The sequence below is a fragment of the Fundulus heteroclitus genome, chromosome 12 (genome assembly GCF_011125445.2).
Source record: "Fundulus heteroclitus isolate FHET01 chromosome 12, MU-UCD_Fhet_4.1, whole genome shotgun sequence".
Lineage (NCBI taxonomy): Eukaryota > Metazoa > Chordata > Actinopteri > Cyprinodontiformes > Fundulidae > Fundulus > Fundulus heteroclitus.
The window spans coordinates 39,827,360-39,853,270 of NC_046372.1; the positions used below are offsets into that span (position 1 = coordinate 39,827,360).

The 25,911-nt window shown below is 42.3% G+C and overlaps 1 protein-coding gene across 15 annotated transcripts in view; it reads left to right on the forward strand.

The window, feature by feature from the left end:
* fbrsl1 (fibrosin-like 1) overlaps positions 1 to 25,911 on the forward strand; it is a 378,307-nt gene that overhangs the window by 166,366 nt on the left and 186,030 nt on the right. For 13 of the 15 annotated variants that reach the window (XM_021319717.2, XM_021319696.2, XM_021319698.2 and 10 more), the window contains exons 3-4: positions 2,444 to 2,545; positions 8,439 to 8,474. In XM_021319717.2, coding sequence (XP_021175392.2) covers positions 2,444 to 2,545; positions 8,439 to 8,474 — 138 coding nt within the window. The remainder of the gene's footprint in view (positions 1 to 2,443; positions 2,546 to 8,438; positions 8,475 to 25,911) is intronic. The other 2 variants (XM_036144599.1, XM_036144600.1) reach the window with 1 other exon arrangement.

Sequence of the window (25,911 nt, forward strand, 5' to 3'; positions counted from 1 at the left end):
TCAAAAGGGCCACCTTCTATTTTGAGATTCAAGAAGTGATTAGGCTGACAGCTAGTCTAGAGAAACTGAGAGAGGCTGAGGGAGATGCAGCTAGATGTGGAAGTCAAACCTGATTAGGCCCACCTGCCAGGTCTATCTTCCTTCCATCACTACTCCCTGATTACTTGGTGGAAACCCCCTCCCTCTTTCTCACATTCTCCCCACACGGCCCCTACACTGTCACTATTGACCTCAGCGGACTGCCGGTGCCCCTTGGCCAATCAGCATGCTGGCCCTGGCAGCAGCAGGGTAATTAAAAGTGAATTGTCTACTTGGCATGTAAGCTGCTGGGCACAAGGGTAGACAAACAGTTTCTCTCTCTGCTGCCTTGCCTTCCCCCTCTTTCCCAGCCAGGTGGTAGTGTACAGGACCTGTCAGATTAGCTGATGACCCTTTTAATTCTAGCCCAGCCGGGGGCCATAATTGATATTTACCAGGAAAGGTTAATTGTAGCAGTGATCTGCTTAAATTACAGTGGAGATCAGGAGACCAGGGCCAGACACCACACTTGCCACCAGGGGAGCTACTACACGGTCGCTGCTAGTCAAATGGATTACACCCCGCAGCCATTGCAGTTGTACTCCAAAATGGAGAAGCAGAGAGAGGCATTTTGATTGGCTATTCTGCATTAGCACTGAGTCCCCCTTGCTGAGTTCACCAACCTCCCATCTGGCTGAGAATTTGGATATTCTCCAACTGTGTAGCTTAGCAGGCTGCAAGAAAGCAAACCATTCCTGTTGGCATTATAGGGGTAACACTGATGTGGATCACAGAACATACACATATGTGGACGGTTATGTTTGTACAAAGACAGACAAGTGTGTGTATATGTATGTTAGGGTTATAAAAAAAATATATATATATATATATATATATATATATATATATATATATATATATATATATATATATATATATATATATATATGTATGTATGTATGTATGTATGTGTGTGTACACACACATATTTGATCACATATTTGTGTCAATTGATAAAACTTAAGGTAAAACAAACCGTAGTTTACAAGGCACCTTTGGTTTTGCTCACTTTACCACAATGTGGTAATGATGATAATGATGATTGAGTCATCATCATAATAGAATAAAATTACTTAATTTTTAAAAATGAATAATAGCCAATTAGTGATGACAAAAATAGTAGGTCCATGCGCCTGAACTAAGTTGGACTCTTGGTTCTTTTGGTCTGTGGCGCTATAATATTCTCTGTGTTTCAGTCAGATGTTGATCAGCTAATGCACCACAAGGGAAATTCTTCTTTGTTCCTCATTTTTAGGCTCCTTTTATGTAAAAAAAATAAAAAATAAAATTAAAAAAAAGCAAAATGATTTAAAGCAAATTATTTTAAAGTAGAAACACTTTGAAGTAATTCACTTTAAATATAGCATCTTAATTATATACTTGATGCCACAGCAATGTCATCAAAAACTATTTTTAGCACTTAAACATTTTCACATGTCTTCATGTTTACAATCTGGGCCAGTTACCAGTTACCTTCAGAAGTCATCTAATTAGTTAACAGACTCCACGTGAGTCTGATTTAACCTCAGTAGAGATCCTGCGCTTCTGTCAAGTCCTAGAAGATTTATTAGAAAACATTAAAGAAGAAACAGCATCATGTACGCCAAGGAACACAAGCAGGGTTAGGTTATACAACAATATGCCGAGGACTAAACATCTCGCAGAGCACTGTTTGATCCGTTGTGTGAAAACAGAGAGCGCACCATAACTGTACACCTCCCAAGACACGGCCAAACTGACAAACCAGGCAAGCATGTGGGAAAAGGTCCTATTGTCAGATGAGACCAAATTAATGTAAACAGTTTGGTCAACATGCAAAACATTACATGTGGTAGGCAACACACCATCATGGTGGTACCATCATGCTGTTGGCTGAACACACAGTTACAATAGAATGGCTCTGATCAAAGCATGCTCATGTGGTAGAATAGCCCCAGCAAAGTTCAGACTTAAATCCAAGAACCCGGGGCAAGTCTGGAAAATTGATCTTCAGAGACGTTCTCCATCCAGTCTCACTGAGCTTGAGACTGAAAGACGTGCATCTGGGACAGTAGCTAAAGGGGGTTGACCCAGGGGAGCTGAATACCAGTGCCTGACTCACTTTTTACATTTTAATTTGTAAATCATTTTCAAAATCGTTTATCCTTTTCTTCCACTTTCCAGTTTTGTGTTTGATTAAACTGAGGTTTCTGGTTTTATTGAGGCACGATTTGAAATGGTTGAAGAAACGTGGCTATTTTATTTTTATTTTTTTCACAGGGCCCAGGAAATGATTGGCAGGCCGTATATCCCACTTGTTTACCTGGTTGTTTATGTGATTAAATAGACTTTTTAAATAGGAGTGGTTTTCTTGTGTGTTTGGCAGATCAAACCATTGGCCCCACGTCCGGTCAAACTACGAGAGGACGAGGCTTTGCAAGAACTCAGTCGCCCGCACAGGAGCAACTCCAAGGAGCAGCTCAGCGAGGTGAGTCCTTAAGCAAGAAGCTTTCCCCTTCCCACAGACCTCCCACAGAGAGCTGGAGCGTTTAATTCCCACAGACTAAGTCCAGGAATCCATAAAATGAGATTTAGGACAGAGGACAGCAGCACTGATTGTGCATCGAGGCTGAGTTCAGAGGACAGGTGGTGTGGTGTTGCTCCTGGTGCGCTCAGCTCATTGAGCTCTTGGGCATTAATAGGGAAACTGACATACAGGAAATGATTAAGCTGGTCGCACGGCGACAGCCAGTTGCAACCCCAGGATGGAACGAGTAAAAGAAATGTTCCAATTATCGCTTCACCGACATCCATATACAAGCCCATTTAGGTGGAAGAGTAGGTGGCACATCAGAATGGAAGCCAGGCATCACCTCGGCATAAGGAATAAAATAATGCAATTTAGAAACAGGGAAAGTAATGAGAATTTATGCAAAGTCCCGAGCGCCTCATTTTAAAAGAATGTAGAAATATGATTCTTAACTAATGCCTGTCAAGCAGCCCCCCCCCCCCCAACCTCACTAAATCTGATTGTTCATTTAGCTGAAGAAAGCCTGTAGAGAAAGGAGAGAAAAGGGGGAATGTGAAGATTCTTTTTCCTGTAGAGGAGGGAAATGATGGAAACAAAAAACACTCAAAACGGGGGGAAAAAAACTCATTAGGTTCATTGTTTCAAGCTATTTCATATTTTACTTGGAATTAAAAGTGCCTTAGAAAGATAAAAAAGAAAAAAATAACCAGGCTAATTTTTTCTCAATTGTCATTCTTTTTTCTTTGCTGCGCTGCTCAGCTCCTCCTACACACTGCACCCCTTACCCCCCCTCCCTTTTTTTCCCCCCTCATGCTATTTCTCTCAAATTTGTATAAAAGGGTGTCTCTTAATGAAAAAGTCAGGAGGAAGAGGCGGGCTTGTCAGATAAAAGACCGGCGCTTGTTGACAGCTCTGACAGGACTATACGACAAGCACTGAGGGAAGGGTGGGGGGGGGGGCTATGAAAAGGGGTGAAGGGAGCGGCGGTGGTTGTGGTGATGGCTGGGGGGGGGGGGGGGGGGGGACGCACTGTTGAAAATTGCATGCTATAATCGCCGACGGTGTTACATGTGGCATGTCTCTCTAATCTGTTGCCAAATAAATGGTGCACAGACGCTGATCGTTGTAGCCACAGCATCTCGATCCATCTATCCCCCCCCCCACCACCACCACCACCACCACCCTCTGCCTGTCTTTGGCTTCTCTTCTCCCTCTGTCCTTCCATATGTCTGCTTTTCTTCGTTTTTCCTGGCTGTGTTGCACATTAGTTAAGGCCTGACAACATTCCTCCCCACCACATTGTCATCATCTTTTCAATAATGCGGTTGACGAGATAGCATGAAGTTCTAATATATATACATATATATATATATATATATATATATATATATATATATATATATACATATATATATATATATATATATATATCACTGCCACATTGAATATTGTATTGAGAGTGCTGCTAATTTTCATAAAACGTGCTCCACCACATCAAAGTGGCTCCCCGGCATTAAGAGCTCTCGACTAACGATGCCGCGTCGGCAACAGGCAAAATGAATTTCCCTTGTCTTGCCGCCAAAGGAAAGAGAGACAAATGTTACGCTCAGGCACACCCGCCTGCTCGCCTGTAAAAACAGTCATGCATCAATTTGGTAGCAGGGGGGGTAAATAAAATTGCAGGGGATGTTGTTTGTTCATTGCCACGGTGGGGCCTTTATCTGCTTATTTTGACTAGGTAATTGTGCCTGCAGTGCAGCGGGGCTCCTCCGCTAAGCCACAGAGGGATTAGGGAAATGTGAGGTGGTAAAAAGGATGGCTTCCACTGTGTGTGTGTCCTGCAGAGAACAGGGTGGCTCCTTCACGTACACCTACCCGCACACACACCCTAACTCACCCTTCTACTTCATCCTCGTCGTTCCGCCGCTGGGGGCAGACATACCTTTCTTGATTGTGGTTCTAGAGGCTCTGATTGGCCTGCCTCTTGGCTTCCCTGCGGTGGCAGAAATCACCCTTGGGGTTAGAAGAAGACGGACTGGACACTCCCCTCCCACTGTCTTGTTTTTCTTTCTTTCTTTTTTTGTCAAGAGAGTGGAGGAGGGGGCAGGGAAATAGGGAGAGGATTAGGGGATGGATTTAGCAACATTTTTGTTCTCCAAGGCTGTTTAGTTAACCCTTAAATGTTGCCAGCATCCGCCCCATCCCTCTCGCCATTAACCACCACACGTACACACACTCGTCTGCCACCATCCCCCACTCTCTCTCTCTCTCTCTCTCTCTCTCTCCTGGGCGGGTTTTTAAATCCTTTTGAAGTCCTAAGCGCTGCAGAAATCCATTGAGAGCCATGTATAATGGCTTTTAAAGAGAGAGTGTTTAGCTGTATGCCGACCCTATGGCTTATGAACCGCTGGCGTTTTAATGGATCCCCCTTTCCCTCCCCTATTTTTTTTGCCTCCTTCACCAGCACTAAATCCAATGGATTGTCCCTCATTATCATTTAAATAAGCTCCTCTTTCTACTCAGAATTCTCCAATTTGAATGAACTCTACATAGTAAGACTAATTCTGAATGGCTCTGTCCTCCCTCCACCTATGCCCATATGCCCTCACACAAACACATGCATATAGATCTGAACTATCAAAACAGCATGGGTCCATAGAAATGGGAGCACATTCTGCCTCCCTTTTGGTCCTTTTTTGTATTTACAGATCTGTTGCCTTCTGTGCAGTGTTGCCTGTTCTCTCCTCTGCTCTCCTTTCTCACTGTGGCAGTGAGGGGTGCGGAGAGGTTGAGGAGAGCTGGAATAGCCTTTTGATTCCCACAGGGCCTGCTTTCCGGTTCGCGGCAGGACTCCTTCGTAATCGTCGCCACAGGAGCTGTCCTGCGAATCAGAGGGGCACACAGGCGTTGATGAGGGCTGATGCCTAGAGCAGGTGTAGGTGAATAGTTGAGGGGCACTGGGAGAGTGCAGAACAAGAGAGGCAGGGGCAGCGGAGGTGTGGGGGAGGTCATTTTGGATTGAAGGTGGACCTATGGATGAAATTGCTCTAGCAGAAAAGTTCCCTCCAGAGACCAAGGGGGAGAAATTGCCAATCTAGACTGAGGAATAAAAGCAGTGAAAAGTGGAAGTGGAGGAAGGGATTTGGAGATTGGTATTCGTGCTGTGCTGTGACACACAGAGAGCCAGAGAACAGAACAAAAGCCAGCTTTTCTGTCCTCGTCCTGCTTTGTTTAGCATTTAGGGCACCGCGTAAGAAAATGCAGCGTTAGTTTAGATGTGCCAAAAGTCTTCCATAAATTCATAAAGAGATAGTCATGCCTAAAACAATAGGTGCTCCAGGAATCTAATACGATTTGACTTGGTTTAAAGACAGCACAGATTTGAAATGAAAAAGATTATATAAAAGAAAGACATAAGGTAAACTGTATTAATCAAAGAGCTATTTGCATAAGTAATTTATTATGAGGCACTCAAATGTAGCAGTTCTTAAAAGAGTTTTACCATTTAGAAAATTTAGAAAAACAATCAAAGCATTTGCAAAAGGCCTACATTTAAAATATTTTCCAGCCTTAGCCTATTCCTAAGAATTGCCCAGTTTGTGTGTGAAGCAAAATAATGACAACATGAAAGCAGATATGTTTTTTTTTTTTAAATAAGATTTGCTAAGTAATCAGTCACAGTTAGAACAAAATTACATTTCTCATTGACCAATCAAAACAGACTGGTCAGAACATGTGTGCCTGTAAAAAAAAGAGTGGTGATAGCTACCGTAATAGACTACTTCTATACATTTCTAAAGGTTTGTCTATCTTCAGGTTAGTCACATACATTGTATTATGCATCATTTTATAGGTGGATATGTTGCTGCTTGAGGTAATGGGACCCCTTTTTTGTGATAAAGTGAATGAAGGTAGGCCTTATTAACAGGCATTAGACGTTATTCTGGTAGACATTATCCGCGTTTCCATCAGGTTTTGTTTAATGCACGTTTTGAAATATCGCATCAACCTTTCTCAATAGGCACTTTGAGATTGATGGAAACCGCAAAATTTGCGCTTTGCTCTACGTGCATCGCTTTTGTGCCCTTGCACGATGCATGCCGTTGGAAATAATGAGTTTCAGAGTGCAGCGGTGCGCACACCACGTCCTGTTTGGAACGCCCTTAAAGCTGATGATAGGGGTTTGCTGTGTAGAAGGGAATCTGTAAGCACCAGAATCCAAGCACCTGTAGGTGTTTGCGAGAGTTCACGAGCCAAATACCCACCCCCCAGAGTGCCGAAGCAGACACAAACCAGAACCCAAGATGCACAAAGGGACCCCCCCAGAGCAAAGGTGCCCCAAAGGGACCAACACAGGGAAAGCAGCCTGCCCCATCCCAGGGAAGAGCATAGAGAAGCCCCAGGAAACCCCAAAACAACCATAGTGGTGGAGCCCCCGGGAGCTGCGACGACGAGCCCACGGGCTCCGCTGGCAGCTAGCTGCGCCAGATCAGATCCAGCCATGGGCCCAGAGACCCGAGGCCAAGGGGCATGCCACCCCCAGGTAGAGCCCCAAAAAACAGCTGCCCGAGCACCCAGCCACGGATACCGAGGACCACCAATGTATCAGCGGGTCAAGGCACCAGCCAACGGAGGGGAACAGCACTGGGGGAATGGGCTCCACACCTAGTGGAGACCTGAGAAAAAACAACCTGACAAAAAGACAAACAGAAAACCAGGTACAAAGTCACATTCACACGTTCCCACCTTAGTGCCCCCACATGCATACACTCTTGCCCACACACACACACACAAAAGGAACGCGGTAACCACACTCGCACTTACCACACACATCCTATACTCCCAGGTCCAGTTACCACCACTCCAAAATGGTTTCCAGCCCCCAAACCCGGGAGGTGAATCCCATCATCAGGATGGGGGGGACCACCATCAAACCCAACAGTTCCTAAAACCTGACCTACCTGTTGGGTCTTTACTCTGGCCCCAACAACCACCCGATCCCACCCCAGACGACCCATGAGCCCATCCACCCGGAGATGGGGAGAACATGAACCACAACATTTTAAACATTTGCTCAAAATTCGCCTGAGAATTGGATGGAAGCATGACTATTGTTTTTGTTGTTCTCTGTTTAGACTTCCTCATACTTAAGCTTTATAAAAGGAAAATGCTTTCCTTGGTTTCATCTCTGTGCTTCTTCTGACTTCAATTTAAACACCTGACGGCTACTGAAAATAGTTAATCTTTAGTCTTCTTCCCTTAGTAACACCCTCTACATCGAAGAGGGTTATAGTCACTGTGGCCCATTAGCTCTTCCATTAGCTCTTGGTGTTGTGCATTCATGGATTGGATTGTTGACTTTTAACTTCCCTATTCCCCATCAAGTCAAGCTGAAAACGGTTCACAAGACAACGTCTCGGTGCAACCCTGTTTTTAAAGGTTTGTCTCATTAAATCAGGACTGTCAAACCTCCAGTGGTGGACATACTGCTACAAGTGTTTATAAAATGCTGGGTAAGACCTTATTAGCTTGCATTGCTTAATATGGTTACCTTGGTCACTGAGCCCAATAATTAAAAAAACTAGTTGTGTTTTTCTGATTAGAACCTTGTTCAGTCAGGTGTGTCATCATTCCCAGATTCCTGAGAAATTGCAGGCTTCCCCTGAATTTCCTTCTCTGTCCAGGCTGGAATAGAGGGAGCAATGTGTGCAGGTGTGGGGTTCATGACAGGGTGGTTAAAAGGTTAACGTGAATATTGATATTAAAGCGACGTTGCTTCATCATGTCTGTGTGAGCGAGTGAAACGCTCCTCAAAGGTCATCCCTGTTCTCCTCTCTCTCTCCCCCCACAGAGCTCCACTCACTCTCTGTCAGGCCACGGCTACTCGGTAAGTGACATTTTCATGCTTCATAGCTTTACGGCTGAATTACAATCTCCAACGACTTGCTTTATAGCCCCAGTGCTCAACATTTTAATTATCTTAAATAGAGTAATGGAGAAATCATGATATTAGGAACATTAATTCTGGCTGACTGAATGATTAAATTGTGGGAAGGTGTCCTGCACTGCCTTGACGAAAAAAGGGTCTCGCTTTATTGGCATTGATCAGCACCATTCGCCAGCAGTGCAATTTGGCAGGCAGAGTTTTATATCTTCCTGCGCTACCTGTCAGTGGGGCATCCTATTGTTCACTGTGATATAAATCCAATATTCCATAAGTAAGGTAAGGTGTGGGAAGACAGCTTCATCTAGTCTATATCTTTCTCAAATCTTATGTTGAATGCTTCTAACGATTCATTAAAATGGAGTGCATGCAATGAGTTTTCGTACATAAAACACATTTTTTTAAGACATAGTGCTTCTAAACTCTTCAATTTATTTCCTATTTTATCTTTCTTGTAACAGTTACATGTTTAGATTAACAAAAAGATTTTTGAGTAAATAAAAAAAAAAAACAAGTCTTTTAGGATAAGATAAAAATTCCAAACCAACCAGGTCCTGCGTGGAAAGTCATCGCCTTCTAAACCTCATAACTTTATGTAACACAAGCCTTTGTGTTCAGTGATTTTGGCCTTGGACCTCCCCCACAGATGCCATATTGCCCAGACCCTTTCTTATTGTTGAGTCATGGACACTGACCTTGACTCAGGCCTGCAGTGCTGTAGTTTTCTTAGCTCCTGGATGAGTTGTCAGTGCACTCTTGGTGTAATTCAGGTTGGCCAACCTCTCCCAGGATGTTTCATCCCTGTTCCATGTTTCTGTCATTAGTATAAAGGGGGAACGGTTGCCTAGTGGCTAGAGTAAGGTTTTTGCATCTCAGGAGGGCTGCAGGTTCTTGGATCGAATCCCAGACACTGCCACTATGTGTCCCTGAGCAAGACACATAGCCCCAGAATGCTGCCCATGGGCTGCACAGTGGCAGCCCACTGCTCCCTAAGGAATGGGTTAAACCATGCAGAGGACAAATTTCATAGAAATATACAAGGGTTGCAATGGCAAATGAAGATTAATATTATTGTAGATAATATTTCTTACTGTTGTTCGCTTGACTCTTAGTAAGGGCTTTGTCACCTTCTCAGTCTGATAAAGGGCAACGATATTGTAAATAATCCGTTCTTGCATGCCTTTAAATTGAGGCGATAGGCATTGGTTTTAGAGATCTTTAGTCTACTGGATGTTGCAGTACACATATTTGATTTAAATAATTTTGGATTCTACTGGTATGGCATCAATCAAGCCAAGTTATGACCCTGGGTTTTTGCTTATTGTGGTTATTATATTTAATACAGGACCAGGCTAGTTGGGATAGGATAGAGTTTATTTAATATATCTTAATTATCATTTAACACATTAAGACTTCTTGCATTTTCTCAGATTATGTTTTTTTGTTTTTATATGTCAGGATCCCCAGGGATTGATTACTTGTCGTAGCTTCCAGGGGATCCTGACGCCTGTTCATGTTTTGTGTTTTTAGTATTCTTCTGTGTTTACTTACTTTAGTTCCTGTTGTAGTCAGTTTCTGTTCATTATTATTTAGTTTTAGGCTCCTCGGGATTCTACAGTTCTATTGGTATTTTGCACTTCTTTTCTTTTCAGCAAATAGTTATTTTTTTTGTTCTTTATTATTCTAATAGTTTATTTTTCTATCTGTTAGATTCGGTTCCTGTTTTAGTGAGCTTTTGTTCATTCTGATTTTAGTAGTTCTGTTAGTAGTTTAGGTTAGGTTATTCTCTCATGTCCAGCCGTTATTCATGTTTCCCTGTTAGATTCTGTTCTCCTCCTGCCCCTGCTGGTTCATTGCCCCTCCTTCTCCTTCTGCCTAATTGCTTTACTCCTTGTACCTGTGTAATTTACTCCACCTGCTCTTCCTCCCATCTCCTCCCCTTTATATTCTGTCAGCTTAGCCATACCCAGTTGTCAGGTCCTACGTCATTCTCATCTTTGCCGTGTCACTGGTTTCCCGTTATCCCTGTCATCTTGTAAGCCTTCATTTTAATTATTTTAAATAAATCTTCTAGTACTCATCATGCAAATCCTGGGTGTTCGACTGCATTTTGGTCCACCAAACCAATACTTGACATTGAGAGCAAATTTTATAATAGGACTGGACGATATAGAAAAAAAAAGGATAAAATCATATTGATCAATATTAATAATTATTAAAAAATTCAAAACATCTATTATAAGTGCAGCCCTGGCTGTTTTATATACTGTTACTCAATGACTTATTTTTAGATAAAGAACACACAAACACTGAATTCAAGCTCAACCCTTTATTCAACCAAACTTTTCCCTAAATTGCAAGTTTTTAAATAAGGAAAAGAGAACACTTGCTCTCTGAACTCTTTGAAGGGGACAAAGCTTGATGACAGAGGTTCCTGGTTCTGTGTTTGTGATTGGTTGGGAGGGTGTAACAACAGTAGTATTAATCTACATGATAGGCTAGAATGCAAAAGGAAAAATGGTCTTCTAGTGAACTTTCTATTGACCTTTTCTATCTCATCACATGTCTATTGACATATATAGATAGATAGATAGATAGATAGATAGATAGATAGATAGATAGATAGATAGATAGATAGATAGATAGATAGATAGATAGATAGATAGATAGATAGATAGATAGATAGATAGATAGATAGATAGATAGATAGATAGATAGATATTGTTATTGAAATATCATCCAGCCCTATTTATTAGTTAACCTGATTTGAAGAAGCAACCTTTTTTTACTTTCAAAAGCTTTGCACGTTCCTATTTTTATCCGGTTTTAGCATTCGGTTTGCTATCCCAGTGCGTCCTTAAAGTGCAACTCTTTGCTCTGCTCCACCCTTTGTTTTCATGATGTCTTGAATCTCAGAGTGATGCACACAGCAGTTGTTCTTTATGTCCTTTGCTAAAACGGGAACTCATGAGAGGTACATTATTTAAAGCGTACTCCTTATTTGCTAATGAGTGGCATATGGTGCGGGCTATTGCAGCTCGGAAGCAATCACCCAAACAAACAAAACAACTCTAAATGGTTTGTCATCCTTAATCTGCCTCAAAGGGCTGCAGTTAAAGCTCAGAACAAAGCTACCTTCAAAAAAACATTGATCTCTATGGAATTGTTTTTTTTTTTATGTTGTTTTAATAGAACATGTCACATTCCTACTCCCCAGCGTCAGCGCACTCGCACAAGGATGAAAACAAACAAGACCTCCAAAAAAAGCTGGTGTAGCCCTTTGGCTCGAGCTGTCAGTTTAAGTCGGCAGGGAACGACGCCTCCTCTTTATCTGAAAGGTGAAGGGAGGGATGCAGAGCCAGAGGTGTAGTTTGGCTTGGAGGTACTGGTGTTGCAGGGGGGGGCATTGTGCAAGCAAAGCCAAGTCTAGTAACGGGGGCAGGAAGTTTCACGTTGTCTGGCTCCCCTCTCCGGCTATCTGATGGTGCTATCTGGAGTGTTTGTAGCCTCCAGGCACCTCCTGGGTACTGAGCTCTGACACTCAATCTGCTCTGCTGCAGGGTCCGCTTGATTTCTGGGGGCTGCTTATCTGCAAGTGCTTCAGGCTTTACAGTATGATGGTTTTGAAGGAGGGCTCGGGATGCTGGGTCAGAAGAGCTACGGGGAACTGCGGGGCAGAGGCTGAAAGGGTGAGGGAGGAGGAGGAGGAGGAGGAGAGCAAAGGAAAGACCCGGGGCAGGATAGAGGAAAGAACATTGACACAGAACAAGGAAGGCTATGTATCTACGTGTTAAGTATGGTGGAGTGTCAGTCAGACAGTCATTAAGGTGGAGCCAGTGTCTCCTCCACCGGTCGCACTGATAAGCAATCTCACGAGGGACACTTTAAATTGATCAGTATCTATCTTTTCAGCTCCTCACAAATAAAAAATAAACATTATTTCTACTTAGGTATAAAGTGTTATATTTTTATATAAAGTATTATATTTATTAAAGTATATAGTAGTAATAAATAAAAATGTATATCTGAAGGATAATGAGAAAAATAAAGCTGATGCATCAGAGTAAGATCTTAGAACTGCAATACATTAAAGGTTTTTTTATAGACCAGTCGCTCTGCCTTTAAGATCATCGACGCACTATGATCCTTCACAATTTAATATCAGGATTCCACCCACCACTAATTCCAGTTTGTTTATGCTTCCCTCTTATGCTGCCTTGCCAGGCTTATGAAGAATGTTTCAGTCTCTAGGAGGTTAAGATGTCAGTCTGAGTCTGAGCTTATTTCACAATGCTAGCCACTCTGTGCTAATCTCTAATATTAGAAGCTAAAGACGGTTTAAAATATGAACTCTGTAATCATTTTGTCTTTGTTTTAGAATAATAATTAAACCCTGTTTTCCAGCAACTGCTCTCTCTCTCTCTCTCTCACACACGCCATCATTTCTCAGTAGGTAATTATAAACTACATCAGGTTATTATAACGCGGGGTTTGTCTGCTGTGTGTTTATGGCATTGCTAAACATTTAGCTAGGTGAAGGAAGATTGAACAGAGACAGTAATTAGATGTAATGTGTGAGTCACAGAGTGACAAAACAGATATGCTACTGTATTGCCTGAACCTCACTCTCCAGATCTATGTGAAGAACTGGATATAGAATTGTTTATCAGGCCAGTGCTCTCCTGTCTGCTTTGGGTGGCTTCATTATAACCTCAGCTATGGGGGGCTATCTGTTGCATTGTTTCCTTTGCTGCTGCCTGCTTGTTGTTCCAGTAGAGATGTGCAAGGGTTCAGGCAATTTATCATACTCTCTGGGGCTTCAAGATAAAGAACCCAACATCTCCCTCTGCACCTGGGAGATCGGTGCTGCAGGAGATGAAGAAAATGTCACAAAATCTCTGTGCAACTATCTGCCCATCCTGTTGCTTCCTCTGGGCTGGACAGATTGTATGTCTGGGTTGGGGGGTTGGGGTATTTTGGCTAAGCTTAAAAGACAACACAACACTCCTTCCTTTCAGATGACGTGATTAGCCTTAAGTCTCCAACCCCCAATCTTTTGAAACCACCCAAGGCCAAGGAATGGCTCTTGTTTTCGGCACGATAAAAGCATAGAGCTTTGTCTGTGACAGTTTAATCTGACTAGTCTGTTTTGGGAGGGTTTATCTCCACCGTGTCCGGGAGTAAAACCTTAGCTGGAGTGTTTTGGTTGAGCACAGATGCTAAGGCTTTTAGAGACTGCGGTTTTTCGTCTCCCCTGCACAGGCTGCCATAATCATGTTTAACACGAAATGAGTCTATGCTCTGAACAGATCTATCTCACAGTCATGTCTACATCCTTGAACAGTCTTGATTAAATTGATTTGGCTTCTACAACACTCTTGTTTTGACAAAGGCACCTAACTCTCTGTGAGATCAGGCTTTTTGAAAAAAAATATCTTTATCAAGTACTGGGGTTATTTAATTTATGATTGAATCTTTTATTTATACTATTATATATACTCTCTAGCTTCATTGCAAAAAACGATACAGATTAATTGGATTAAATATTACACCCAGCAAATACATGATGATTGGGTGTAAATTATATTTAACAGAAATAATCCTTTTTGTAACAAGGATTTGCAGACAAGTCATGTCTGTGGCTCATTCAGGCTGTGAGAGACTGAGAGAGAGCAACATTTTCAGCAGATAACAGGAAGGCCCAGTTTATTACAGCAAATTTGCTCTGGCTTATCCTTTTGAGCTTTCAAGCTGTGCTTATTATGGGAAAATGTTGGCACACCTTTTGAAAATCTGAAGAGTTAAGGTCAAGATCTCCATTCTCTAAGGTTTAAACGTGTAGACTACTGTTTTAATAATGCTAACTTTGCTAATTCTCTTCAATAAGATGCGGAAGGCAGTTCAAAATATATTCAGTGTCTTTGTTTTCATATATTTGTGAAACCCTGTTTTTTTATATAATTGTTATCTCACACATGATATTACCTCTGCTCCCAACATACATATTTAATAACTGCTTGCAGCGTGAGGACCAGAAATATAAATAGTCATTGGCAATTGGCCACACAACTCTGATTGGTGTGTCTCTCCTCTGTGTCTGTCTCTGTTTCTTTGCTACTGGACGTTATTCTGCCTCCCTCTGCCACTCTTTGTCCCTGCCGGTTAATTTTCTGAGACACACAGGTGTCCCTATACCTCTTTGCGCGTGGAGAAAATTAGGGAAGGAAACCAGGAGCCCAGCAGGAGTGGGATGGGGCCCTGACATTGTCCTGGCCTTCTGGTGAGCAACTCCTTGTCAGGGGCCTCCCTAACAGGGCTGTCTTCTGTAAAAAAAAAAAAAAAAAAAAAAAAAAAAACCTATTTGTTTATCCCTCTGTGCGGTCCGACTTCAGATCCTGGACCTTGCTGCTTTTCGCGCACCAGGGACCTGAAGTGTTGCCGCTAGCAACAGATAAAAATTGCTGTTAACCACAGCAGGGCCCATAACACATCAATCAACGTGGTCTGCAGATAAAGGCTGCAGGCTTCTGGGGCCCTGGGTGAATGGCACGGTTGAAAATCCTTTCCCAGTGGCTGAGCACACACAGCACCGATGATAAAGGCCTGCTATCATTCACAACTGTGAGGGGAAACTTCATTTTAAGCTATGGTGCTCAGGTTTTTGTTCTAATGGGGATGCAGTAAAATGGCACCAAGCACAAATGGGACTCTGGGAGTGGCCATTTAAATAAAATGTGGCTCTGCGAAGTGCCGATGACCCAGCCTCAAAAAGCCAGCTCTAACACAGTTCACTTGTTCTAAATAAACTGAGTAAAAGCAATAATTGTGTTCTCTCTTCAAAGCTGGTATTTTTAACATCATAGAAAATGTGTAGATATGACTGTCAAAGGGTGGAGGGGGTGGAAGTTGGGAGTCCAGCAGATTTGTAGCCATTGTCCCCTCAACTCTCCCCCTGTGTCCAGTTGTCCTGGTGCTAGTACTGACATTTCACTGTCAGGGCTATCAAGGCGCTGTCAGCATGTGGCTTAGTTCGTTGAGGTAACCTAACTATTGATATGAAGGTGGGCATTATGCTTGTCAATCTGTATCAGTTTTTCAGATTTTCATTTTGAAGTAAGAAAGGAAGGAGTTATTGGATTGCTCTGTTTTGTTGATGAAGTCACTAAATAGACTTCTTCTGAGGCTGCCAACACTCCTGGAAAAAAAAAAAAAAATCACCATCTTCAAGCTCCTGTAGCCGCTCTTTTTCTTCTGCTTCGGTAGTTCTTCTGTTCTTGTATAGTAGCACCCTTCGTGACAGGTATGTCATTCAAAATACACAAGGCAAGGATTCATTTTTGTGGCTGATACATAAATATATGACCCGCTGTCTCGTCAGTGTTGGGCAAAAGTGGCAAAACAATTAATAAATCGAGATTGGTTATTCTGGTGAGAAAACCTGTTTAGTGACATTATGAAGAAAGAATGCTAAGCTAATATATTGTAGTTGTGTAAAAAAAAAATTACTTAGTGAAAAATTTTCAATATAGTAAATTAATTCTGGGGTACTAAATAAGTAATTTGTTTCCTATGGTAGGCCACTCCAGCTGCTGGTATGAATGGATTCCTGCGTTTGGCCAAAATCCAGATTTGCTCTGGTGCTTCCAATGTCCATTAAAGGCATCACTTGGCATGCGTCAAATGCACAAGGAGAGTTTCCCTTTACCCTGTTTAGATTAAACGATGATGATTAATTTTCCCAAACATGCTGTTAAAACCTTTTTTTTGTCTTGTGGACCTAACGCCGGGCGTCGTCTCATGGAGCTGGATGTACCGTTGCGCTCCTGTGGAACGCTGTAGCCTGTTAGCCAAAATGTATTTTAACACAAATGTTATTTTGAAGGTGACTTCCCTGTATTAGGCTAATTCTACCGCCCTAAGATCAATTTCTTCGTGATAGCTTTTGTTCCTAGGGAGAAAGAAGAGCAATAATGACCTTTCCTCGTATTAAATCCAGTTAATGTATTCCCACATGGAGCTCCCTGCTATCACCCATGTTAAAGTTAGTCCAAATGAAATGCAGGCTCTCATGGGTAAAGGCATTACTTTTATACCCCATAAGCCAAGCCTTGATTATCATGATTCTTACTTTGTCCTGGATGCGGCTCTCCCCTAACTCACATTTGCCCCACTTTAAACAAATAGGCCTATAATGTAACAATCAAACCTTGCTCTGAGGATTTGTTTACCGCAGGCTCTCTCGCCATTAACTTTCGCGGACACTGTAGACAAATAAAGGGGTAATTCCACTTTATCATATGTTACATATACCACAATCAAGCAGCAATTACATGCTCCTTCCATTTGTAAGAGCTCCCAGTGCTGACATGGATGTTTTAATGAGGGCTGTAATGAACGCTCAGGGTGTTTGGCAAGTCTCTGAGATGATGCTGAAGCTTTTATGGCTCCCCATTATAACGTACAATTTGCATCAGCAAATTACAATGCTCCATATCATTATCCTGCACCGAGGCCCGATCATAAATTAGAGCTCCAATTACAAACATCAATCCGAGAAGCAGGAATGAATGCGGTGGCAGCCCACCATTTGCAGACAGAAGGGAGAGAAAGCCTCCCGCGGACTGTGGGATGAGATTTCCATAGAGGTGTGATATTGCCGTAAAGCGTCCACATGGGGAATTCAAGCTCCTGGAAGGAATGGACCGTGCTGCTGTTTTTTTTTTTTTTTTTTGTTGTTTCTGCGGTTCCACATGACATGTTTTAACATCGTGAAAGTTTGGGGGATTTTTAATTGCTCCGACCGATTTCGGAGGCTGACTGTTTCACACTTCTCATTCAAACGTATGTAAAGCGGCCCATTGAGCTGTGAAGAGGGGGGGAAAACCTGGTCTATCACGCTTCTGCTGGTAACGAGCTGGGCCTCCGTCCTTTCCAATCTGCTTCTGCTCCACCGTGTTTCCAAGTTCAGCTTGATGCAGCGGTCCGACACCTTCTGGAAACGTCTGGGAAATATGTAATTTAGCTCGTTTTCGAGTCTGGATAGGTGTGAAAAAAAGAAATCTACATGAAAAATATTAGTCCTTGCAGATTTTATCCCTCATCCTAATTTGAAAATGTCTTATCCATCCATCAAAACCCCCACTATCAAAATCCATACATCTTATTTATGATAATACACATCGCTCTCCTTGTTTAATAGAGAGAGCGTCTACCCGTAGCTGTGGATGAAACGAGCAGCAGTGCGTCTGTGATGACTGTGTTGGCGGTAATCTGCGACCTGTGACCGGTTCTCGCATGGAGAGGTAGAACAAAAGGCACACACCGACAGATCGCTGCGAGCAACAAGCAAAAACCACCTCTGCAGATGAGACAAAAGACCCGCAGGCTTCCTGCAAGCCCACAAGAGCTCCAAAACACTGCACAAACATAGCCTGAAATTAAGAATAGCCGGAGGCAGGCCCATTTCTACAGGCAGCGTTAACATGCTGCTTTGTCTTTGTCTCTGTGAATTTCTAATGCGGGGTTGTAGCAGAACAACAACAAAAAAAAAAAAAACTTAGCGGTTTTCTCTCAAATATGAAGAGAAGCCAGGCTTGTTTATTTATTTTTTTTTGTCTTATCCGTTCTCCGCCTCTTTCCAGCCAAATTCGCACCACTCACGACAGTCTGAAGCCTCTTCTTAAAGCTATGCTAATCTGCATGTTGTGAGGTATTTTTTTGCGTTTGCACCTCGCAGCAGTTATTACCGCCGCCGCTGCTTTAATGTTGCCATAAATCAAGTTTAGGTGGTTGAGTTACCCCCCCGCTCGCCGAACTCCGGCTGCGTGAGCAACGCTAGCGAAACCTGTACAGTGGAATAAGTTCTACTAAGTAGGTCATGTTCTGCCACTCTCCTTCTAATCACTCAACGAGAAAGAACAGGATTTTTTCCTCCATCGGAAGCCCCTCAGCCTTGCTCCTGGGATTTCAGCGCAACACACATTCATTTGATTCTCTGGCATGTGTTTACTCCTTTTCTCCCTCTGCGCAACCCTTGTTACTTTGCTTTACTCGTATCTGACAACGCACGAGCAACACTAACCCCGCTCCGGCTCCGCTGCTCCACAAATGTACCACTCCCCCCCCCCCTCCCCCCCACGCGCCTCTTTCTCGCTCACGCTGTCTCTCCGTCTCTCTCCGTGGAGAAGGTGTCTGACAGCAACAGCAGGCAAAGTATAAGATTACAGGAGAAGCCGGGGCAATTATACCTCCAGCCGATATGCGGGTGTGTTTATGAGGAGAGGAACTGTTAATGACAGTGTTGTGGTTTCTCTAGAGTCCAGAACACAGCTTAAGCACGCCTGCTGATTCTGCTCTGCGTTGCAGATGAGTTTCCTCTGTCAGACGTTCTGATTTTTGTCCCTTCTCCCTTTTGCACAAGGCCTCTCAAGCTCTGCCCATGTTGCAGTACTAAGTAAACTGTAATAGGCTGCTAAGTAGCTGGGTGTCCTTTGACTGCTAAATGATTAGCAAACAAAAGCATGTCTCATAAATTCAGATTTTAAGCCAGTCTCATAACGTTAGAAGTGTTTTCTGTGCAAAGACTTGTCCAAACAAACATGCAGGTGTTAGCGACTGGATATCTATCTGCAGAGCTTCGGCTGCTTTGCCACTTACCACTACGTGCTTTTACACACAACAGACAGATTGCACAGATTGGAGCTTAATCATAGTTTGCCTGCAGGTTTCCAGTATCTGACACAGGCACCCTGACGTAAGCTCTTCTCATTGGTCCGCGCTCGGTCAGGCCTTGGAGATCCCAAATACCTTTAAGTTAATTGTTGGCACAAATGTTTCATTCCATTGATTTTCTTTGCTTATTACCTACACTATAAAGATACTCATTCTAAAAAATGCTTTGGTCTGTCTTGCTTCAGAGACGTTGTCTTATGTGTTCTGTGTGGGCTGAGGGAGTGAAATATTTTTGCATTGCTTAACCCTCTCCATCCCTTTCAGTTGCAGAATTTAATTTATGACACCTTAAAGTGGGGACAAGCTGAGAGACGGTTGTAACGTGTCTTGTAAAAGTACCCCTTCCACCTTTTCACATATTTTTTTTCCAGACAGAAAATTCAATGTAACTTTGTTTTAATGGTATGTTATTACCCAAAACAGTGTAATTTGGCATCATTCCTTGGAGGAAGTTTAAACTTTACATAGTTCAAACATATTTTTTTTTTTTACAAAATACAGATCTGAAGAATAGCATACATTTATATATTCAGCTCCGAATGGGTCATTCTTTGTAGAACCACCTTGGGCTGCAATTACAGTAGCAGGTCTTTTGGGGATGTGTCTCTACCAGCTTTGCTCGTCTGGAGACAAAATAATCAATATTCAAATGTCACAGATAATGAATTGGATTTACGTCTGGGCTTTGACTGGCCTACTAATACTTTTGGATCAAACTATTCCATTGTAGCTCTGGCTATATGCTAAGGGATGTCCTCCTGCTGGCAGCTGAACGCCTGTCCCAGCTGGAAGTCTTATGTGATCCCTAAAAGGTGTTCCTCCAGGATTACCTCTGACTGGAGTTAAGTCTGGCCGGCCCCCCTCTCCCTGATGAAGAAACGTTTTCCCACAACATGATGCTGCCACCACTGCATCCTGCTTTACTCCTTTGACACAGCTGATCACCAGTAGGAAATGACTAAGGCCTTCAAAGAGCAGCTGTACTAATTGGATTCTTTACCAATTAGGTTATTTCTGAAGGCCCTTTTTTTTTACACTGGATTTTATTTTGGGGTATAAGAGAAGAGTGAGACCGAGTGCGGTTTATGTCGATCACATACAATTCTGATAAAATACGTTGAATTGTGTGGCTTTAACGTGACAATGTGAAAAAAGTTGTACCTTTGCCAAGGCGCTGCAAATTGTACTAGTCACTGCTTAACGGCGAGCCTCTTCCTGGCTGTTAATAAAATAAAAGTAGCTTAGCTGGTATTGTTGTCAGTCTTCAGTATGAATGTTATTTTGCTAAACATCACTTTGATAAATATAATAACTATATTTCAGGAAGAGGGCAATAACATGACAGCCATCCTCCAGTCTTTTACCCCTGACCATCCACACTTCAGACCCCATGCTCTGCCACCCCAGCGTGTGCTCGGCCTTGGCCCCGTTCACGCTGGGGCACATGAGAGATTTACTGGGCTGGCTTACTCACTCAGCAGGTTTTCGCGATTCCCCTCCACTCATCCTGGCCCAATCTGTCAGCTAACCTCCTGCTCCGTCGAGCCATGGCAGCAGGGCATCACAAGCCCGACCCGCCTTCATTACGCCTGCCAGATGGGCTGAGAATTAGATTCGAACACCCACTATGGAGAGGGAGTAGAGAGAGAGATTGAGGAGGGAGGGAGGTGGTGGAGAGAAAGGGGGGGGAGAAAGTTGCAGGGGGAGGAAAGTAATGTTTTTTTGTTTTCATTTATGCTGCAAGTTATTACATTTTAATGTCACACCCCTGGGACCTGGCAGCATTAAATGCCTGTTCTTGAATAATCGACACTAACTGCAAGCAAATGCTGGGGAGAAATGAAATTAGCGAGCACGGCAATTTGGCATAGTGATTATCAGCTCCTCGGAGGCACTTCCTGATGATTTAAGAATGCTAACATTTAAGCAAGTCAGATCTCATTACTCTTCAAGGTTAAATCGAGCTGTGTCGTAGGGGAGGCAGATGCCTGATTGGAAGTAGCGCCTCGCCGTCTCTCTGTCTCTCTTCATTTATCTTTGTGCATGCTAATGTTTCTCACTTTAGTGACAAGTCGGCGGAAGCAGAAAAGAGTGCAGAGCGAAATCTGTCAGGCCCCAATGACACCTTTTGCCATCTCTTAATTAGATCAGGAATACTTGCTCTCAAAGGTGCAATTTGTCCTTTACCGAAGATCATCACTTGTTCAGTGTCTTGCTGAGGCCTTAGTATTATTCTAAATGTTAGTGCGCTACAATGCCAGAGATCATTGAATAAGCAGTTAATGAGGGAATTTACTCCCTGTGGATATAACCCGTTTTTCAGGATTTTGCAGGCAGGGTTTTTTACCATGTCACATTTCTGAGAGTGCATAGGTTATTCTTAAATGAGATGTGTCTCAAAAGTGATTCATCAAAAAACATTTATCTTAGCTTTACTGGAACCCAGAGCTGCCTTTGACACAGGTAAAGTCCAGTTAAAGGCTGGAAAATAGGATGGGATTGTTTGTTACTTTGCTAAACTGGTTTAGATCTCATTTGGCGCACAAGACGTGCTTTTTTCCATTACATGTGAAAAGCCCAGTGCTTTTAAAAGCCCTGTGCACGTTTCGTTGCAAATTTACACTAGGAATTTCAGATTCCTGGGGCTTTAGTTTCACAGGAAAAAGGTCCTGGTCTGAGTGTAGGGTGTAAAATCATCCCATACTCCTGCGCCTGCAGGAGACGTATGGGATGATTTTCTAAATATATCGATTTTATACCCTTAATTCATCACAGAAAAAGTAGCATTTAGTGCTGTAGGGTTTAGTCGACTAGGCAGACTGTGCTTTCCCACAGACTGGATCAATTTGTCATGCCTGAAAAGTGAATTTAAAGTGTTTACTAAGTTTGTGGAGAATATCCTCAAGTACCAGATATCAAATGTGAAACTCTTCACCCAATGTTTTCAGCAGTTTAAGGTAATTGATAAATAAACCTTTTTGACAGATCTCTGTAAGACTGATATGTTAATGAAGTACTGCTAAATCGAGCCCTTTGAATTCCTTTTACCCCGAAAACAAACATTTCTCTATGACTAACTTTTCATGTAAGGCCAAGTTGTTTGGCTGAACTGTTTTACTGTTTGCAAACCATGAACCACCCTGAAGGAAAAAAAAAAAAAAGGCATTCTCTCCTTTTACATGCACTGAAAGCAATTACGTTATGTAATCGACTGCTGATCAAGGTGCTGTATGTGTGTGGAACCCTCTACTTTCCTGAAATGGCAGCAGTGGAAAAAGCGGAGGGAGGAAGAGCCTAATCTGCAAGCATGAATATCCAATATCTAACCTATAAAAATAATGTGACTGCACTCAAAAGTCTGCAGTTTCGCACTTAAAAGACTTTCTCAACACGGCTGAGGCAAAAATATCCTCATAAAGTCCTAAATTTGAACTCCATGAGGCAAACTTTGGAGCAGACGTATCAGTCTCTTCTCGCCTCTGTGTGAGCAGTGGCAAGATTCGGATACAGCTTCTCCGTCTGCCTTTTTCTGTCTGCCCTTGCCGCCACCCGCTGGACCGGAGTTTTACTGCAGTTTTAATAATTTGCCAGTTTTACGTCTGAGAGACCAAAAAATGCAACTGGGGTTCCGCAAGGTTCCATTCTTAGGCCACAATTTTTCCCCATAACTCAGATGATGTAGTATTACAACATCTATATCTGCATTAGTATACATGTACTGATGAGGAACAACTTTGTATTTTTTTGTCTCTACATGTCAACATGACAGTTACCAGATGTTTACACTTTAAATGGATGGATCAGAATTTTCTACAGCTTAATGCAGGAAAGACGAATCTAAATGTTATTGGTCCCTAAATATCGCTAAAAGCCATAGAACATACAAGTTTTGATGCTCCTCAGCTCTTGAAATCAACTCCCGAAAACATTTGATGTTCAGAAACTGATGGCTTCTTTAAATCTGGACTGAAAACATTAGTTTACTGCAGCTTTCCTAGCCAACTGTTATTTTATTTTTATGTTTGTCATGTCTTAGTTATTTGTTTAAAATGTGTATTTAACTTTTGCTTTTCTGTTTGATGATTACATTTTTCTTTTACCGTTTTAATGCGTGTCTTGCGTCTAATGTAATTTCCTTTGCATGTTTATTTTATGTTATATGAATTAGCTTGTGAATGAATGATGCTATGCAAACAAACTTCTCTTGCTTTATATGTTCCTTTTGAATTCATCAACTACCAGACTCTTTAAAAAACAAAATAATCAACGGAGGTTCTTTTTTTTTTTTTATCCCTACCAAGAGGGAAATGTTTATCACCTTCCACGTTTAGCTACAAATGGGCTTTTATGGTGTATTTCTAAGTCATTCTTGGGAGCCAGAAACCATTTTAAAAGCAATTTCGGTTCTGGCATCTTCTGGTCCAGTGTTTACCTCAGCCAGGCGTACACATCTGTTCTCCACACATGCTTGATCCAATTAGGTGACACCAGACAATGGTTGACTACGCAACAAGCCCAGCACAGCACCAGGGCCCCTGAACAATACGGAGGTGTGTGTTTTTTTTTTCTTTCATTACATTACGTCAGATCCTTTTAAATGTGTTTACCTGTTGCTCATGTGTCAGTTCCCCTTTTCCAAAAGGTGGCTCAGCTTGATGGCGATGGCTGCGACAGAGGGGGAGGGTGGGGGGGCTATGAGGATAGTGATGTGACTGAAAGTGTCGGGACTGATACAGGTGCACTTTCTTACCGCACGGAGTCCTCCTGCAAGTTTACAGGACAGATGGGTTGGACTGTTGTTCTCGCTTTCTGCACTCCAGTGAAACCAAAACAATTTCCACAACAGTGATGAGATTTATTTACAGCGCTAACAAAGCTACCTTTGGGAATATGTCTGTTGGTTGTGCCAAGCTGTTGTTTTCTTGTGCGGGGTGGGGTGGGGATCATTGCAAGTCAAATGTAATCATTCCACCGCTTGGTTATGCGCCGTCTGGAATAATAATGGTATTAGTTTGGTCCCCGGTATCGCACACATCAGGCTTTTAATTTCTGAGCCACAAGTGACGGGGCTGATCATAACCAATCTTGGATGTTACTCTTTTTCATAGCAGCTTTATTCTTTTGCTACTTTTGTTTTTAAATCCGGCTGCCTGAATTCATTATCATGTGTATTTCATGTCCTAAACAAACGTGGCAAACTGCAGTGCGGGGATGTGTCTCCTCCTGCTTACATGGTGTTTGCACTGTTCCGCATCTGATCTCCCTACATCACATTTCATCTTTGTTGTGGCCAAAAGGATTTCTGGATTATAGCTGGTTTACCCCAGGAATGAGGAAAAGGCCTCTAAATTGTACCTAGACATTTCCCCACAAAACATTCATGCTTAAGTGTGATTAGAGGAGATTAAGGTGGGTTTGCTTTGTGTTTGAGAAGGCCCCTTGACAATTTGGGAATGGATTGAACAGCTTTCGCTACCACAGGCTTCTTAAATCCATGCCAAAGTGTTCATCCACATTTACAGTCTTATTTAAAATACAGTTCTGCTTTTAGCTTTGGAACCAGTACATTTCCTTGCAAAGTATTTATCCCCCTTCAACGTTTCCGCATTTTAATATATCCTAACCACAAACATAAAAAGTATTTTGTGGGGCTTTTATGGAATTGATGAACACAAGGTATTTAATAATTAGGAAGTAGCCCAGTAGGTTCAGGTGGGTGGCCTTGGTTTGTTAGGTTTGCAGTTGTGCCATACAATGTTCTGCAAAATCTTCAATGATTGGCACAGAGTTTTATAACTTAACCCTGTGTTATACCTCTCCACAACCCACCTGCTGTGTTCCTTGTTCTTCATGAGGCTGTTTGATTATTAATGTTCCCTAACAAACCTCTGGGGCCTTTACAAAACAGCCTGATATTAATTTACACATAAGTGGACTCTATACTTATAAAGGAACAGCCAAAGGCGATTGGTTGAATGGGTTTATTTCAAGGCAACAAAAGTTAGAGACCTAACAGAAATGTATGCTGCACTTTTACATATATATATATATATATATATATATATATATATATATAGTAAAAAAATAAAAGAAAAAATAAGATTAAAACCTATACAAGGATGTGGGAACCAGGGGTGTAGAAGTTGCAGTCAGACAGATGGTTTTGTTTAATTCTCATTTCACATATTTCTGATATGTGAAGTCACTTGGTTTGGTCAAGCTCACCTCATGCAGCTCACTTTCTGACTTTGAAATTGAAGGGGCCTCATCTAAACACAATCTCATCAGTCAAACCGTTTACAGCCGTGGAGGAGAGACAATGTAAAGCGAGCTGAGTCTGAATCTGCTCACTTTAAATCAGACAAAATCCCGTCGAAAATTTTGCACGCCATTGCAAATCCGCCTGCTACAGCAACCTGCCAAAACACACAGGTGCCCTGCTAACATCTGTTACAGTGAAACTCTCCAAAATTAATTTAAACACTTTTCCAGCGAAAATGTTATGAAATAATTTAGCTGTAAATGTTTTAACCAGACTTTTTTTAAGATGTGTCCCGCGACAGCAAAGCAACAGGAAACAAAAAAACGTTGGCTATGATCTCGAACTTTAGATCAAAGCTTGTTAGACTGCCTGGCTCTGTGGCCTCAA